Below are 15987 nucleotides of genomic sequence, written 5' to 3' on the forward strand. Positions count from 1 at the left end.
CTAGGGCTGGGAATTGCCAGGCACCTCACAATAGGATATTATCACGATAATTAGGTGTCGACGATATGTATTGCGATTGTCACAATTCTACATGTATTGCGATTCAATACTGTGATTTTATTGAGATTCCATGGTCCAAACATATTGCTCACCACATGTCTGCTGCAGAGTGACAAGAGATAGCCATGAGAAAACACATTTTGATCAGTCATGGAAATAAAAGTGCTGAAAACAAATTGGCTCCCTATTTAAAAAGAAGATGGAGAACAAGCTATGAAGGAAAAATACTGGAGTTTTGGTGCAGTTACAGCCAACTAGCACAAACATATTGCGACATTGTCAAACAATATGATATATCGTCAAAAATAATATCCCGATATGTAACTGGGGTCCAATATTGGGGTCCAAATTTGAGATTTTTGGTTCCAACCGCCATGTCTTTCTGAGACGCGGTGTGGGTGAACGGATGATCTCTGCATGTGTAGTTCCCACCGTAAAGCATGGAGGAGGAGATGTTATGGTGTGGGGGTGCTTTGCTGGTGACACAGTCTGTGATTTATTTAGAATTCAAGGCACACTTAACCAGCATGGCTACCACAGCATTCTGCAGCGATATGCCATCCCATCTGGTTTGGGCTTAGTGGGACTATCATTTGTTTTTCAATAGGACCATGACCCAACACACCTCCAGGCTATTTTACCAAGAAGGAGAGTGATGGAGTGCTGCATCAGATCACCTGGCCTCCGCAATCCCCCGACCTCAACCAAATAGAGATGGTTTGGGATGAGTCGGACAGCAGAGTGAAGGAAAAGCAGCAAACAAGTGCTCAGCATATGTGGGAACTCCTTCAAGACTGTTGGAAGAGCATTCCAGGTGAAGCTGGTTGAAAGAATGCCAAGAGTATGCAAAGCTGTCATCAAGGCAAAGGATGGCTGTTTGAAGAATCTCAAATATAAAACATATTTCGATTTGTTTAACACATTTTTGGTTAGTACATGATTCCATATGTGTTATTTCATAGTTTTGACATCTTCACTATTATTCTACAATGTAGAAAATAGTAAAAATAAAGAAGAACCCTTGAATGAGTAGGTGTTCTAAAACTTTTGACCGGTAGTGTCTCTTTTTTAGATTACTTGTTAAACAAAATCTCTTTCTCTGAGTAATTGTATTAGTATACAATAATATAGTTTTGCTCATCTTTATCAAGGTTGCCAATCATTTTAGACATGACTGTATATCTCTATACCTATCACTAACTCTTTATCTGTATGTCATTCTGAAAGCATAAAGAGCATTATGTCTCTATTCATCTCTATATATCAATATATCTATTGGTATCTCTTTATTTATCCATCATTTTGAAAGGATTACAGAGACAAAACATTATATAATTATAAAGATAGATGGATATCATTATCTATAGCTCTATCAACTACCTATTGTACAAAGTTCATTCAAACCATGGTAAAGGATATCTAAAAGTACATAACATATTAGGTAGGTTTCCAATTCAATTTACCTGGCGAGCTGGGACAGTTCTTTCTGTGCGAGAGGATTCCCGTGCTTCCCCAAAAGGTTATTGACCAGTTTTAGCCGTGTCTATACACGACACACAATTATATACATTTTTGCAGGGAAATTGCATTGGGGAATGTGATTTGTTTACTGTATGGCTACAATTGTAAATGGAATTAATAGGTTTCTTAACATACCTCTTCTGTTGGTAAAGCCACGTACACCCGTTTTGCAAAACGTCTGTGAATAGAAACAGTTTGAGAACGTGTTGCCATTGGGTAGGCCTTGAAGATTTGAAGGACAATTCCACCACTTTATAACCAGTTATTATGCTGCTAGGATACACTGAGTGTACAAAACATTAGAAACACCTGCTCTTTCCATGACATAGTGAATCCAGGTGAAAGCTTTTATTCCTTATTGATGTCACTTGCTAAATCCACTTAAAATCAGTGTAGATGAAGGGGAGGAGACAGGTTAAAGAAGGATTTTTAAGCCTTGAGACAAAAAAATACATGGATTGTGTATGTGTGCCATTCAGAGGGTGACAAAATATTTAAGTGCCTTTGAATGGGGTATGGTAGTGTGTGCCAGGCGCACCGGTTTGTCTGTGTCAAGAACTGCAACGCTGCTGGGTTTTTCACGCTCAACAGTTTCCCGTGTGTATTAAGAATGGTCCACCACCCAAAGGACATCAAGCCAGCTTGACACAACTGTGGGAAGCATTGGAGTCAACATGGGCCAGCATCCCTGTGGAACACCTTATAGAGTCCATGCCCTGACAAATTCAGGCTGTTCTGAGGGCAAAAGGGTGTGCAACTTAGACCAAAGGACTCTCAGTGTATATGAACTACTGTACGATTTGATACACATTTTGATGTTTTATAGTTTTTGTTAGTCATACTGCACGATTCCTAGTTTGTCATTTTTTAAGCTTCTGCATTGCCCTAGTCTACAGTATACTCAAATCACATTTTATTTGTCACATGTGCCAAATACAACCTTCCAGTGAAATGCTTACTTACAAGCCCTAAACCAACAACGCAGAATTTATTTTAAAGTAAGTAAGAAAATATTTGCAAAAAAATATAGAAATAAACTAAAGTACGAAAAAAAGTAAACAATTCCCAGGGTACATTTCACCTCCCACGATGCAATGCTCTGCCCAGTCTGCAGTTAGCTTAGCTGGCTAGCAAGCCAAGACGAAGCTTATGTCATAAGTTAAGTGCATTTCCCATTCCTTTTGGGTTGTAATCATATATTGTAATGCTTCCTGGAATATAATTCTGAATATATGTTAATGTTATTATCACCAATCAACTGCATTACACTCAAAATATATTCTAATTTAGATGCCAACGAATGCTAACCATAAGTTACTGTATCTGATGGTTAGCTAGCATGCTAGCTAGCCTGACTTCTACATCCAAAATAAGTGTTTCCAACAATAACAGTCAAGTTTAATAATATAATAATAATATGCCATTTAGCAGACGCTTTTATCCAAAGCGACTTACAGTCATGCGTGCATACATTTTTTTTTGTGTATGGGTGGTCCCGGGGATCGAACCCACAACCTTGGTGTTACAAGCGCCGTGCTCTACCAGCTGTCATAATCTTAGCGACTGTCTTAAACAAATGTCCAAACAACATGTAGGCCTGTTAGAACAACATTTATTATGACATTTACAGGCAAATCACTATGGAATCCTAGTCTCATGATTGAAGCCTGTATCTTTGGTGCAAACATTAGCAATGCTAGCTAAGTAGCTAACCCTGCTGCATCTGAAAAAGTGTTTTTCAACATTAACAGCAAAATACAGCCTTAGCGACTGTCCAAGCAACCATCCAGCTACACTGTAGACCTATTAGAACTAATAAAAAGTATGAAGTTTACAAGTAATTCACTACGAAAATATAGGCTATTTGGAAAGGGCGCAATGGCCGCCGGAGCTGCAACTTCATCAGTGATGGTGGGAGTGGTTCTGCCGAATGAGCCTTGAACAACAGAAAAATATTGGAGTACGCAGACTATAAATATCATTCTATAGGTTTTTGAGCGTCACCTTGCGAGCAAAACATTTTAGCAGCCTCGCTCATGACAGCGAAGAGAAACATTTACGTTTTAAAGTTCATTTTCTGCTATTTTAAACATTTCGCAATGGGGAGGAGAGAAGATTTTGCAATTTTGTAACTCACTTCATGCAATTCTACTCATTTTGCCATGGGGCGGAGAGAAAAATGTGCAGTTTTACAGCTAAATTCCTTCAATTCTACACATTTTGCCATAGGGTGGAGGCAAATGTTTGCAGTTTTTAATATGATAACTGATGATCAATGGGCCGCACCCCGGTCGGTAATTTGATCATGCTTACTACAAGTTCAGATAGCTGGCTGCTAGACTAACTTACATTTACATTACATTTTAGTCATTTAGCAGACGCTCTTATCCAGAGCGACTTACAGTTTTAGTGAGTGCATGCATTTTTCAACATCTGCTAACCATGTGTATGTGACCAATACATTTGATTTGATTTAGAAGCAAGAGGAAAGAATGTTAATGAATGCCTTATTGCTTAACATTGGTCACAAATCTGTTTGTCCGTAAGCCCAGGGCTTTGGAATACAAGTGTAAATCATCAGCTGAGGGCTGAGTTTAGCCCAGGGTTAACAAACGCTTGTGTGAACACTGGATATGCTAGCGCAGAGCCATTCTTAGATAGCCTGGGGTTAGGAACAATGCAGTGTGAAAAGGCCTTTTAACATGCATTGCTGGCTATCATCTCGTCTATAATATAAGGTGTATGGCCAGAAAATGTCCCTAAATATGCTAAGGGGTGCTCGATGGCTGCTTTCAGGACAAAAAAAACTATTTTATGTTTAGGCCTACCCACCCCCCAATACATTACTAGAGGAGTAGGAGTTTTGACTTTTCTGTGATCCACTAATATGTCTGCCACAGCTCACGCAGGCACGCTGATTCTGAACCACATGGCATGACGTACTGCTTGATGTGTATAGCAACGCAGTCTAGGAAGCAGTTTTAAAGAGTTAGTATTCAACATCAGAAGAGACATGTCTCAGTTACAAACAAGGTTCTTTACGGACAACAAAAAGTAAGTATTTATTGCTGAATTGTGAAGATAGCCAGTTAGCTTTCACTTTTGCCAGTAAGCTATCTAGCTAACTTGCTAGCGAGCATGAAGGAGAACTTTATGCGAGTGTTAGCCATGCTGTTGTTAATCATATTGTATCCTTAGTTTGTATCCTAACTTGTATCCTAACTTGTATCCTAACTTGTATCCTAACTTACCAATCTAAAACATTTTAGCTGACATGGACTAATTAAGTGACTGCTGATGCACAACCAAATAAAAAAAGTATATTATTCTAACTCTCAACAGTGAGTTGAGACCCCCCAAAATATATTATATATAAAAAAATAAAAAATGTATTGGTCCGATGGCCTACAAAGGGGGGGGGGGGGGGGGGGGGGGGCATGGGCCGCCAGTTGCCCATCGCTGTATTAGACGAAGACAACCAGAGCAACATATAGCAGGGAATTCCAATATGATCAGGAAACTATAGACATGTTATATAGATAGCTGAAAATGACTGTCCATCATTTATTTTATTAGTTCTCTCAGGCATCCTACTTGAGAAGCAATTTCCAGTTTTGCACATCACTAAACAGTCAATAGCCATGAAATCATCAAATTACACTAAAACGGTGTGTATGACATCACTAAATACTTCATAATAACAAACCAAATGTTAAATGTGGCGGAGTTGCCCTTTAACAGTGCTACCTTTTGGCAGAGAGACCTCACTGAAAAGTAAACCTGGGTTGTGTTCAGTAGGCACACAAAAATGTATGAAACAGGTAGGGAGGTACAAACTGGGCATCCCCTGCCCCAACCACACTGGCCTACAGTACCTAAGAACAGCCTCGTCCAGCTCCTGAGGCCTGTTGGTGGCACCCATCACCAACACCCGCTCATCACCACCAGATTGCACCTAAACACACACCAAAATAAATATTATTGGCAGCAACACAGACAGTGCCTTCGGAAAGTATTCAGACCTGACTTTTTCCACTTTGTTACGTTACAGCCTTGTTCTAAAATTGATTAAATTGTTTTTTCCCCCTCATCAATCTACAAAGAATACCCCATAACGACAAAGCAAAAACAGGTTTAGAAATGTTAGCAAATGTATTACAGATTAATAAATATCACATTTACATAAGTATTCAGACCCTTTACTTAGTACTTTGTTGAAGCACCTTTGGCAGCGATTACACCATTGAGTCTTCTTGGGTATGACGCTACAAGCTTGGCACACCTGTATTTGGGGAGTTTCTCCCATTCATCTCTGCAGATCCTCTCAAGCTCTGTCAGGTTGGATGGGGAGCGTTGCTGCACAGCTACTTTCAGGTCTCTCCAGAGATGTTTCCATCAAGGATCTCTCTGTACTTTGCTCCATTCATCTTTCCCTCGTCTCTGACTAGTCTCCCAGTCCCTGCTACTGAAAATCATCACCACAGCATGATGCTGCCACCACCATGCTTCACTGTAGCGATGGTGCCAGGTTTCCTCCAGATGTGACGCTTGGCATTCAAGCCAAAGAGTTCAATCTTGGTTTCATCAGACCAGAGAATCTGGTTTCTCATGGTCTGAGAGTCTTTAGGTGCCTTTTGGCAAACTCAAAGCGGGCTGTCATGTGCCTTTTACTGAGAAGTGGCTTCCGTCTGGCCACTCTACCATAAAGGCCTGATTGGTGGAGTGCTGCAGAGATGGTTGTCCTTCTGGAAGGTTCTCCCATCTCCACAGAGGAACTCTGGAGCTCTGTCAGAGTGACCATCGGGTTCTTGGTCACCTCCCTGACCAAGGCCCTTCTCCCCCTGATTGCTCAGTTTGGCCAGGTGGCCAGCTCTAGGAAGAGTCTTGGTGGTTCCAAACTTCTTCCATTTAAGAATGATGGAGGCCACTGTGTTCTTGGGGACCTTCAATAATGCAGACATTTTTTGGTACCCTTCCCAAGTTATGTGCCTCAACACAATCCTGTCTCGGAGCATCTACGGACAATTCCTTCGACCTCATGGCTTGGTTTTTGGTCTGACACGCACTAACAACTGAGGGACCTCATATAGACAGTTGTGTGCCTTTCCAAATCATGTCCAATCAATTGAATTTAAGGTGGTCTCCAGTCAAGTTATAGAAACATCTCAAGGATGATCAATGGAAACAGGATGCACCGGGGCTCAATTTCGAGTCTCATAGCAAAGGGTCTGAATACTTATGTAAATAAGGTATTTCTGTTTTTACATTTCTAAAAAAATGTTTTTTCCTTTGTCATTATTGGGTATTGTGTGTAGATTGCTAACATAACAAAATGTGGAAAAGGTCAATGGCTCTGAATACTTTCTGAAGGCGCTGTATCTCTTGGACAGATTTAATGTGGAAGAGGCCAAATCTTCATGCAGGATATGGACAAGACAAAAAATCCAATCAAAGTTTATTGGTCGCGTACACAGTTTAGCATATGTTATAGCAGGTGCAGCGAAATTCTTGTGTTACTAGCTCCTAAAAAGACATGGCAGGATGCAGGATGTGGCCAAAACAGACAGAATCCCTCCAGGGACAAACATTGCACACACGTGTACACGCGCTCATTAACTCAATAAAAGAAAATTAAAAACAGGTGACAGAATTAACACTGGAACACACGTGTGCATGCGTAGAAACACACACGGGGGAGACCTCCTTACCCCATCAAATTCAATCAAGAACTCAGTCTTCAGACGTCTGCTGGCATCATGCTCTCCCTCTCTCCTCTCACAGAGTAGACTGTCGATCTCATCTGTGTGGGGTAAGTAACAGTAGTCACAATCTGAATGGAAGGGTCCCATTATCCTAGTAGTCTATGCATAGTCGCACTCTCTGTTTCCATCAGTTATTAAATAGAAAATTCTTCCCAACATGCTATAATGCAACTTTCTTGCATACAATATCTGTGCTTATTATTAGATTGCAGGTAATGAAACATTATCGTTATGTGCTTCCTTGACCAGTTCATTGCAGTTACGTATTCTTCTTGGTTTATCTAACAAAGTAAAAGTTACCTATGAAGATGATTGAGGGTTGCAGTTCTCTGGCGACGGCAAACAGAGCTCGCACCAGCTTCTCTCCCTCCCCCACCTACAGGGAAAGACCAAAAGAATAGCGAGTTTACTCTGAATAGAGAGTTTACTCTGAATATAGTGAGTTTACTCTGAATATAGTGAGTTTACTCTGAATATAGTGAGTTTACTCTTTTTCTACAAGGGTCTACTTGAAATGACTGATATATGTTTTTCTACTAAACTCAGTTGAATGCACTGACTAAGTCGCACTGGATAAGAGCATCTGCTAAATAACTAACATACAAAGAAATGTAAAATGGAACAAATTAAAGTGTAAAGAGATCGTTCCGCTAATAATGTACTCACATATTTCGAGGTCAAGCTGGCTGCACTTATGTTGAAGAACGTGGCGTTGGACTCCATGGCCACTGCTTTAGCCTATCAGTAAAAAAAGATGAGCTAAAATTTTAAATGCAGAACATTATCCTTATTTTGGAGATATTTTCAACTAAATATCTAGTATCAGCTACATTTATGCCTTTACTAGACTATGGGGATATTTTATATATGAATGCTTCCGCTCAGTGTTTGAGATCAATTGACACTCTTTATCATGGTACTTTGAGATTTATTTTAAACTGCAAAACCCTTACGCACCACTGTACTTTGTATACCAGGGTTGGCTGGCCTTCTCTAGTCACTCGTAGGCTCAGTCACTGGTATACTTTTATTTACAAAGCCATTTTGGGTTTACTACCTTTTTATTTGGGCATTTTTATTGTTCAGAAATGTGGTGGGTACTCTCTTCGTTCACTGGACTTTATCCTGCTAACTGTTCCAAATGTCCGAACTGAATTTGGTAAAAGGTCTTTTATGTACTCTGCGCCATCGTCTTGGAACACCTTACAAAATAATTTTAAACTGGAAGAACTTGTCCCGATTGGTGTTTTTAAATCTCTGATGAAGGATTTTGAGGCTGATTCCCTGACCTGTCAATGTTTTTAATTTGCTGTTTTTGATATTGTTATACTCTTGTGAATTCATGAATGGTTTTTACTAGATTACTTGTAGTTTTTCATGTTGTCTGTCTGTAATTTTTTGTAATGACTTGGTGCTGCCTATCTTGGCCAGGACACTCTTGAAAAAGAGATTTTAAATCTCAATGAGCCCTTCCTGGTTAAATAAAGGTTAAATAAATAAATAAAAAAATAAAAAAATGCTCTATAATCCTTAAATTCACTTTTTTTTTTGTTGGTTCGCTTTGTTTTACATTTGATTACAGCATACCCATATTCCTGCTCTATAGAATCACCATTTGTTTTTAATGCAGTTCAGACACATTTTGGGAGATTGAGTACATTAATGATGGCTAAACTACATTCATGATGGATAATGCAATTTTGTATGACAGAAAAACACTAAATATAAATTCCCCGGGATTTAGCCTACCCATACATTCTGTGTCATCGGTCATAGTACTCTACAGTCAAAGTACCACCATGTAAAAACATAAAATACTCATAAGACCTAAACCAATTCTACTCTTGAACAAAGCATCACAGTTAGAGGATGTCAAAACCAGCAAATCCAGTGAAAGGACTGTCCATTGTCTATATTATAAGTATTATATTAGTCTTGTATTATAAAGATTTTACAATACAAATGTATCGTTTTGTGCGTTTTTCTATGAAAATTGTTAATCTATTTCATGATCACTTGTGGTCTTTGTGAGCCTAACCAAGACCCACTCCAACTAGTCATTTCTCATTTGGTCTCTTGCCAATACCAAATGGTACTGCACCACACTCACCAGCATCGTCTTTCCGTTGCCAGGAGGACCGAAGAGGAGAAGGCCTCGTGCTGGAGCCCTCAAGCCTGTAAACAACTGGAAAAAAACAACATCTACTCAGCACTTATGTTTCATAGTACATAGTCCTGAAGTTCAAAATTACAGAGCAATACATAGCCTATTTAACATTTACTGTATACATACAGTATAAAGTGGGTAAAACAGTACGTAAACATTATTAAAGTGACCAGTGTTCAATGACTATGTACATAGGGCAGCAGTCTCTAAGGTGCAGAGTAGAGTACCAGGTGGTAGCCGGCTTGAACAGTGACTAAGGTTCAGGGCAGGGTACTGGGCAGAGGCTGGCTAGTGGTGACTGTTTAACAGTCTGATGGCCTGGAGATTGAACATGTTTTTCAGTCTCTCGGCCCCAGCTTTGATGCACCTGTACAGTCTCTGCTTTTTAGATGGTAGCGGGTGAACAGGCCGTGGCTCGGGTGGCTATTTTTCTAGGTGCACTGGTGCTCCAATATAAACATTACATGTTGAACAGCAAAATAGGCTCTCCTATTAAGCTTGAACACATGTGTTCGTATCCACGGTTCCCCCTCTTATTCATTATGATCTAAAAGGCAAAACTGATCCAAGATCAGCACTCCTACGCTTTTGTAGGCCGTCATTGTAAATAAGAATTTGTTCTTAACTGACTTGCCTAGTTAAATAAAGGTTAAATAAAAAAAATACAGACCATTATGTTAGGACTGCCCACATGAACAGTTGCTGCTCAAATTTTTTACTGACGACGTTACTGACAGGTGATACTTTGTAGCCTGTGAAAAGACTGCCATATTCACATCACTCCATGATCCATTGAGTTGCTGTTCCTCTCCAATCTCACCTCTGGCCTCAGTGCAGGCAGGATGACTATTTCCTGTAGGGCCTGCTTAGCCAGCTCCTGGCCAGCAACGTCCTCGAACCTCACTGATGAGCCACTGAAACACACACACGAGACTGGTCTGAGTGGTCATTCCCATACAGAAATATAGACATACTCAACTCTGCCTGGGTTGTGTTCATTAGGCAGCAAAGATAGACTGAAACAGGCAGGCAGGACTTTTCCATGTCAGAACGTTATAAAAAGTGTTGCATCGGTGTGCCCTATTCAACACAACCCAGGTCAAGCAGTCAACATCTATTGTGTTCCAAACTGAGACACCTTGAATTTATTTATAAGACACTCCAAATCATTGTCTCTCACCTGTCTATGATCTCACTGAGGATGAGGTTGGCAAGCTTGCTGTCCACATTCTTCAAGTTCTTCACGTCCCTCTTCTTCAGTGGGGACATGGATGTGGGAGTGGTAGGTTTACAGTTTTGCCGGTTGCCCACTTTACCCTATAACAAAAGAACAATGACATCAGATTTGGTTACGATTTTAAACAAGCTAATCTCTTGGAATGATGATTGGAAATTCTCCTATTTTGTCTTCCCTTCATTAAAAATGGATATAGTCTGGAGAGATTCTATTAGCATTACGTTTTTTATTCCAGCTCCTTTATAGTCCATGGCTATAGTGCTAGTCTAGCTATTCCTTTTAGAGCATAATTAATAAGATTACATGGACAGGGAGGAACTGATCCTAGATCAGCATTCCTACTCTGATACACTATCAATATGGGCCCTGGACTCTTGGCTAGATGTGGAGTTAGTTGAGGAAAGACAATCTGGGTCTCACCTTGTTGCTGTTGGACTGGGGGGCCGGTCTGTGCTGTGTGTGACTACTAGAGGGCCCACTGAAGCTGAGGGAGTGCTGGTGGCCCCTGTGGCCTGCCGTCAAGGTTTTTTTTGGCGTATGCTTTGGTCGTGGGAGGGAGTGACTGGAGTGAGTAGTCAGGGAGTCCCTCTTTTTGGGTACGGCTCCACTTACTGCCAAGAGCAAGGAGACATTTAGAACCATCAAGATACATTATCGATTATTTATCAGTATGGTAGGTTAGGACATTTAATTAAGCTGTGTGTGAGCTAGTGTCCCTTCAGTAGAGGCATATGATTCTCCAGGCCTGATTTAGTCTTAGACTGTGTGAATCTGAACAGGTTAAATACACTTCAAGTCCATGTAGTCACTGGACAAAGCTGGATAAACATCCGCCAGCAGTGTTTCTATGTGTGAGAAATATGACTGTAGTTTGAGGTAGCTATCAGTGTCAGTGTGAATAACATATTGATAAATACACAGACAAAGCAGCAGAAAGAGTAAAATAAATAAAAATCGGTAACACAACTTGAAGGGAGCTTACTGTACATAGGCATTCAGAGATTAAATGGAAAAACCAGGAAAGGTCAGGAAAAGTAGGATATTGGTTTGGAGGTAGATCAATTTCAATGATGTATGAAGAGAATACTTCCTGAATATTCAGGAACAATGACACCCCTGAAAACACTTTTAAGATTCCCGGTAGCACCCACCTGAGCGTAGATGCCCGTTATGGTACGACTGGTTTGAGCTCTCTGTATAGATGTCTCTCTGAGCTGGCCCTGAACGCAGCTTTGCTACACAACAGGAATGACAACGACAACAACAAAACGAGGTTGGGAAAGGGAATAGGAGAATCGGAGAAGGGAGGGAAAAGAAGAAAAGGAAATTATGCTTAAAATAAACAAATAAAATAAGGGGTGCCTACGCCAGGATTCTTTGAATGGGGGATGAACAGCAATGTTTTGGGATGGATCCTAAGTTAAGTTGTCATGCCACATCCAAGAATGAGGCATATAGGGTAGGACAGAGAGGATTGTCAACATTTCAGTTTCTTAGGCAGCAAAGCCAAACATAGCAGCCATTTCTAACCAGGATGAATCAAACACAAAGAGTAGGGTTGTGTTCATTAGGGAAATGATTTAAAACATTCTGCAACGCAAAAGGAAAATGAGCGTTTCTTATTGGACAAGTCTAGGTTTGTTATCTTAGGTTTGGTGCCTAATGAACATGACTCAGGATAATGTTGCAGCCAGCTGTGGAATGATGAGAAGCTTCTGAAACAGCTTTGGGGGACCACTGAGTGGATTTATACCATAACTTACTAATTCTGTCATTTAAAGGATGACATTTTATATTAATATTTTTTTTTGGGGGGGGGGGGGGGGGCACTGGAGTATTTATGGCCTAATCACTTTGGTGCATAAAGTACATTGTAGTTTGGAAGTCAAGTAATGTCAATACAAAAAGTATGTATGCGGAAATATACTATGAGTTGCACACCCTTTTGCCCTCAGAACAGCCACAATTAATCAGGGCATGGACTACAAGGTGTCAAAAGCATTCCACATGGATGCTAGCCCATGTTGACTCCAATGCTTCCCACAATTGTGTCAAGTTGGCTGAATGTCCCTTGGGTGGTGGACCATTCTTGATACACACGGGAAACTGTTGAGCGTGAAAAACCCAGCAGCGTTGCAGTTCTTGACACACTCAAACCTGTGCGCATGGCACCTACTACCATACCCCGTTCAAAGGCACTTAAATATTTTGTCTTGCCCATTCACCCTCTGAATGGCACACATACACAATCCATGTCTCTCTGAAAAATCCTTCTTTAACCTGTCTCCTCCTTCCATCTACACTGACTGAAGTGGATTTAACAGATGACATCAATAAGGGATCATAGCTTTCACCAGATTCACCTGGTCAGTCTATGTCATGGAAATGTTTTGTACACTCAGTGTATACAGGCCCTACATGTTTTTTTCTCTCCAAGAGATACAAAGCTATGGAATGATTTCTGTGCCAACAGCAACTGTATTTGAATTCCATCATTTTTAATTTGTATTTGGATATTTAATTTCAGTTAAATCATTTTGAATTTGTCAATTTGTACATCACAAATGTACATTTTAGTCATTAGACCTTTCGGTTACTGGCACAACGCTCCTACCCACTAAGCTACCTGCCGCCCCTAATGTAATGAATTATTTTAAAATTCAATTGAATGTTCAAATTCAATATTTATACATTCAGTTTCAATGTGGTAAATATTGCATTCATTATCTTGTATATCAAGTTTACAAACTATCATTTCAAGTTTATCAAAGTTTCAGATATTCAACTTCTCAGATGCATTCAGATTCCATTTTTTTTATTCAGCCCTCTAAATTAAAATTCAAAACCAGAGACAACATCATGGTACTTTGCCAGCCAGGAATGGTAGAGGAGAACAGATAGAATCAAACGCTCTCTGTGGAAAATAGAAACGTCTGGTTGTTTCTAAAGCCAGTGTGGCATGTTTAATTTATTTTCTTCCTATGAATTTGGCTCTAGCGTTTTAACCATTTGGTGTTACCAAGAAAGTTAGAGGCATAAATATTGTACCCCCTCAAAACTGCTAACCTCACCTGTTATTGTAATGGTGACAAGTTAGCATGTCTTAGGGGTATGATATTTGTGCCTCCATCTTTCTCACTCATCAATATTCACGATTCATTCAGGATGATCCGTAATCATGGTAGCATCCACATTTAATGTAGAAGTGTTTAGAAACATATTCTATTCTTATTTACAATAAAAGTGACTCCAAAATGACAATACATTATTTACCATTAATTTCTATTTGGCACAAAATAATCTGAAACACAACCAAAACAAACAGCAAATGCATTCAACAAGTTTGTAGAGTCACAAGCTTGCTGTAGTCATTGTGTGCTATGAATATGAGACCAAATACAAAATGTTGTACTCCTTTAATACACATAAGTTAATTTGTCCCAATACATTTGGTCCCCTTAAATAGGGCGACTATGTAGAAAAAGTGCTATCATTTCAAAACGGTTCACCCAATATGGATGAAAATACAGTGAGGGAAAAAAGTATTTGATCCCCTGCTGATTTTGTACGTTTGCCCACTGACAAAGAAATGATCAGTCTATAATTTTAATGGTAGGTTTCTTTGAACAGTGAGAGATAGAATAACAACAAAATAATCGAGAAAAACGCATGTCAAAAATGTTATAAATTGATTTGCATTTTAATGAGGGAAATAAGTATTTGACCCCCTCTCAATCAGAAAGATTTTTCTGGCTCCCAGGTGTCTTTTATACAGGTAACGAGCTGAGATTAGGAGAGTGCTCCTAATCTCAGCTCGTTGCCTGTATAAAAGACACCTGTCCACAGAAGCAATCAATCAATCAGATTCCAAACTCTCCACCATGGCCAAGACCAAAGAGCTCTCCAAGGATGTCAGGGACAAGATTGTAGACCTACACAAGGCTGGAATGGGCTACAAGACCATCGCCAAGCAGCTTGGTGAGAAGGTGACAACAGTTGGTGCGATTATTCGCAAATGGAAGAAACACTGTCAATCTCCCTCGGCCTGGGGCTCCATGCAAGATCTCACCTTGTGGAGTTGCAATGATCATGAGAACGGTGAGGAATCAGCCCAGAACTACACGGTAGGATCTTGTCAATGATCTCAAGGCAACTGGGACCATAGTCACCAAGAAAACAATTGGTAACACACTACGCCGTGAAGGACTAAAATCCTGCAGCGCCCGCAAGGTCCCCCTGCTCAAGAAAGCACATATACATGCCCGTCTGAAGTTTGTCAATGAACATCTGAATGATTCAGAGGAGAACTGGGTGAAAGTGTTGTGGTCAGATGAGACCAAAATGGAGCTCTTTGGCATCAACTCAACTCGCTGTGTTTGGAGGAGGAGGAATGCTGCCTATGACCCCAAGAACACCATCCCCACCGTCAAACATGGAGGTGGAAACATTATGCCTTGGGGGTGTTTTTCTGCTAAGGGGACAGGACAACTTCACTGCATCAAAGGGACGATGGACGGGGCCATGTACCGTCAAATCTTGGGTGAGAACCTCCTTCCCTCAGACAGGGCATTGAAAATGGGTCGTGGATGGGTATTCCAGCATGACAATGACCCAAAACTCACGGCCAAGGCAACAAAGGAGTGGCTCAAGAAGAAGCACATTAAGGTCCTGGAGTGGCCTAGCCACTCTCCAGACCTTAATCCCATAGAAAATCTGTGGAGGGAGCTGAAGGTTCGAGTTGCCAAACGTCAGCCTCGAAACCTTAATGACTTGGAGAAGATCTGCAAAGAGGAGTGGGACAAAATCCCTCCTGAGATGTGTGCAAACCAGGTGGCCAACTACAAGAAACGTCTGACCTCTGTGATTGCCAACAAGGGTTTTGCCACCAAGTACTAAGTCATGTTTTGCAGAGGGGTCAAATACTTATTTCCCTCATTAAAATGCAAATCAATTTATAATATTTTTGACATGCGTTTTTCTGGATTTTTTTGTTGTTATTCTGTCTCACTGTTCAAATAAACCTACCATTAAAATTATAGACTGATAATTTCTTTGTCAGTGGGCAAACGTACAAAATCAGGAGGGGATCAAATACTTTTTTCCCTCACTGTACCCTCAAATTAAAGCTGACAGTCTGCACTTTAACCTCCGTCACTGTATCATTTCAAATCCAACGTGCTGGAGTACAGAGCCCAAAATATATATATAAATATCACTGTCCAAATAATTTTGGAGCGCAC

General features: G+C 40.3%; 1 protein-coding gene across 2 annotated transcripts in view; it reads right to left on the reverse strand.

Annotated features, from left to right (window-relative positions):
- Window positions 1–15987, reverse strand: part of LOC311130828 (spastin-like) — a gene marked incomplete at its 5' end in the record, with an annotated part of 44543 nt that overhangs the window by 21883 nt on the left and 6673 nt on the right. Inside the window, 11 exons of one of the 2 annotated variants that reach the window (XM_084163630.1) lie at window positions 1524–1603; window positions 1717–1759; window positions 5457–5536; window positions 7290–7381; window positions 7644–7719; window positions 8010–8081; window positions 9454–9528; window positions 10331–10424; window positions 10691–10827; window positions 11168–11358; window positions 11899–11982. In XM_084163630.1, coding sequence (XP_084019756.1) covers window positions 1524–1603; window positions 1717–1759; window positions 5457–5536; window positions 7290–7381; window positions 7644–7719; window positions 8010–8081; window positions 9454–9528; window positions 10331–10424; window positions 10691–10827; window positions 11168–11358; window positions 11899–11982 — 1024 coding nt within the window. The remainder of the gene's footprint in view (window positions 1–1523; window positions 1604–1716; window positions 1760–5456; window positions 5537–7289; window positions 7382–7643; window positions 7720–8009; window positions 8082–9453; window positions 9529–10330; window positions 10425–10690; window positions 10828–11167; window positions 11359–11898; window positions 11983–15987) is intronic. The other variant, XM_084163631.1, reaches the window with a different exon arrangement.

The sequence above is a fragment of the Coregonus lavaretus genome (genome assembly GCF_964263955.1).
Source record: "Coregonus lavaretus genome assembly, chromosome: 6".
NCBI classification, from domain to species: domain Eukaryota; kingdom Metazoa; phylum Chordata; class Actinopteri; order Salmoniformes; family Salmonidae; genus Coregonus; species Coregonus lavaretus.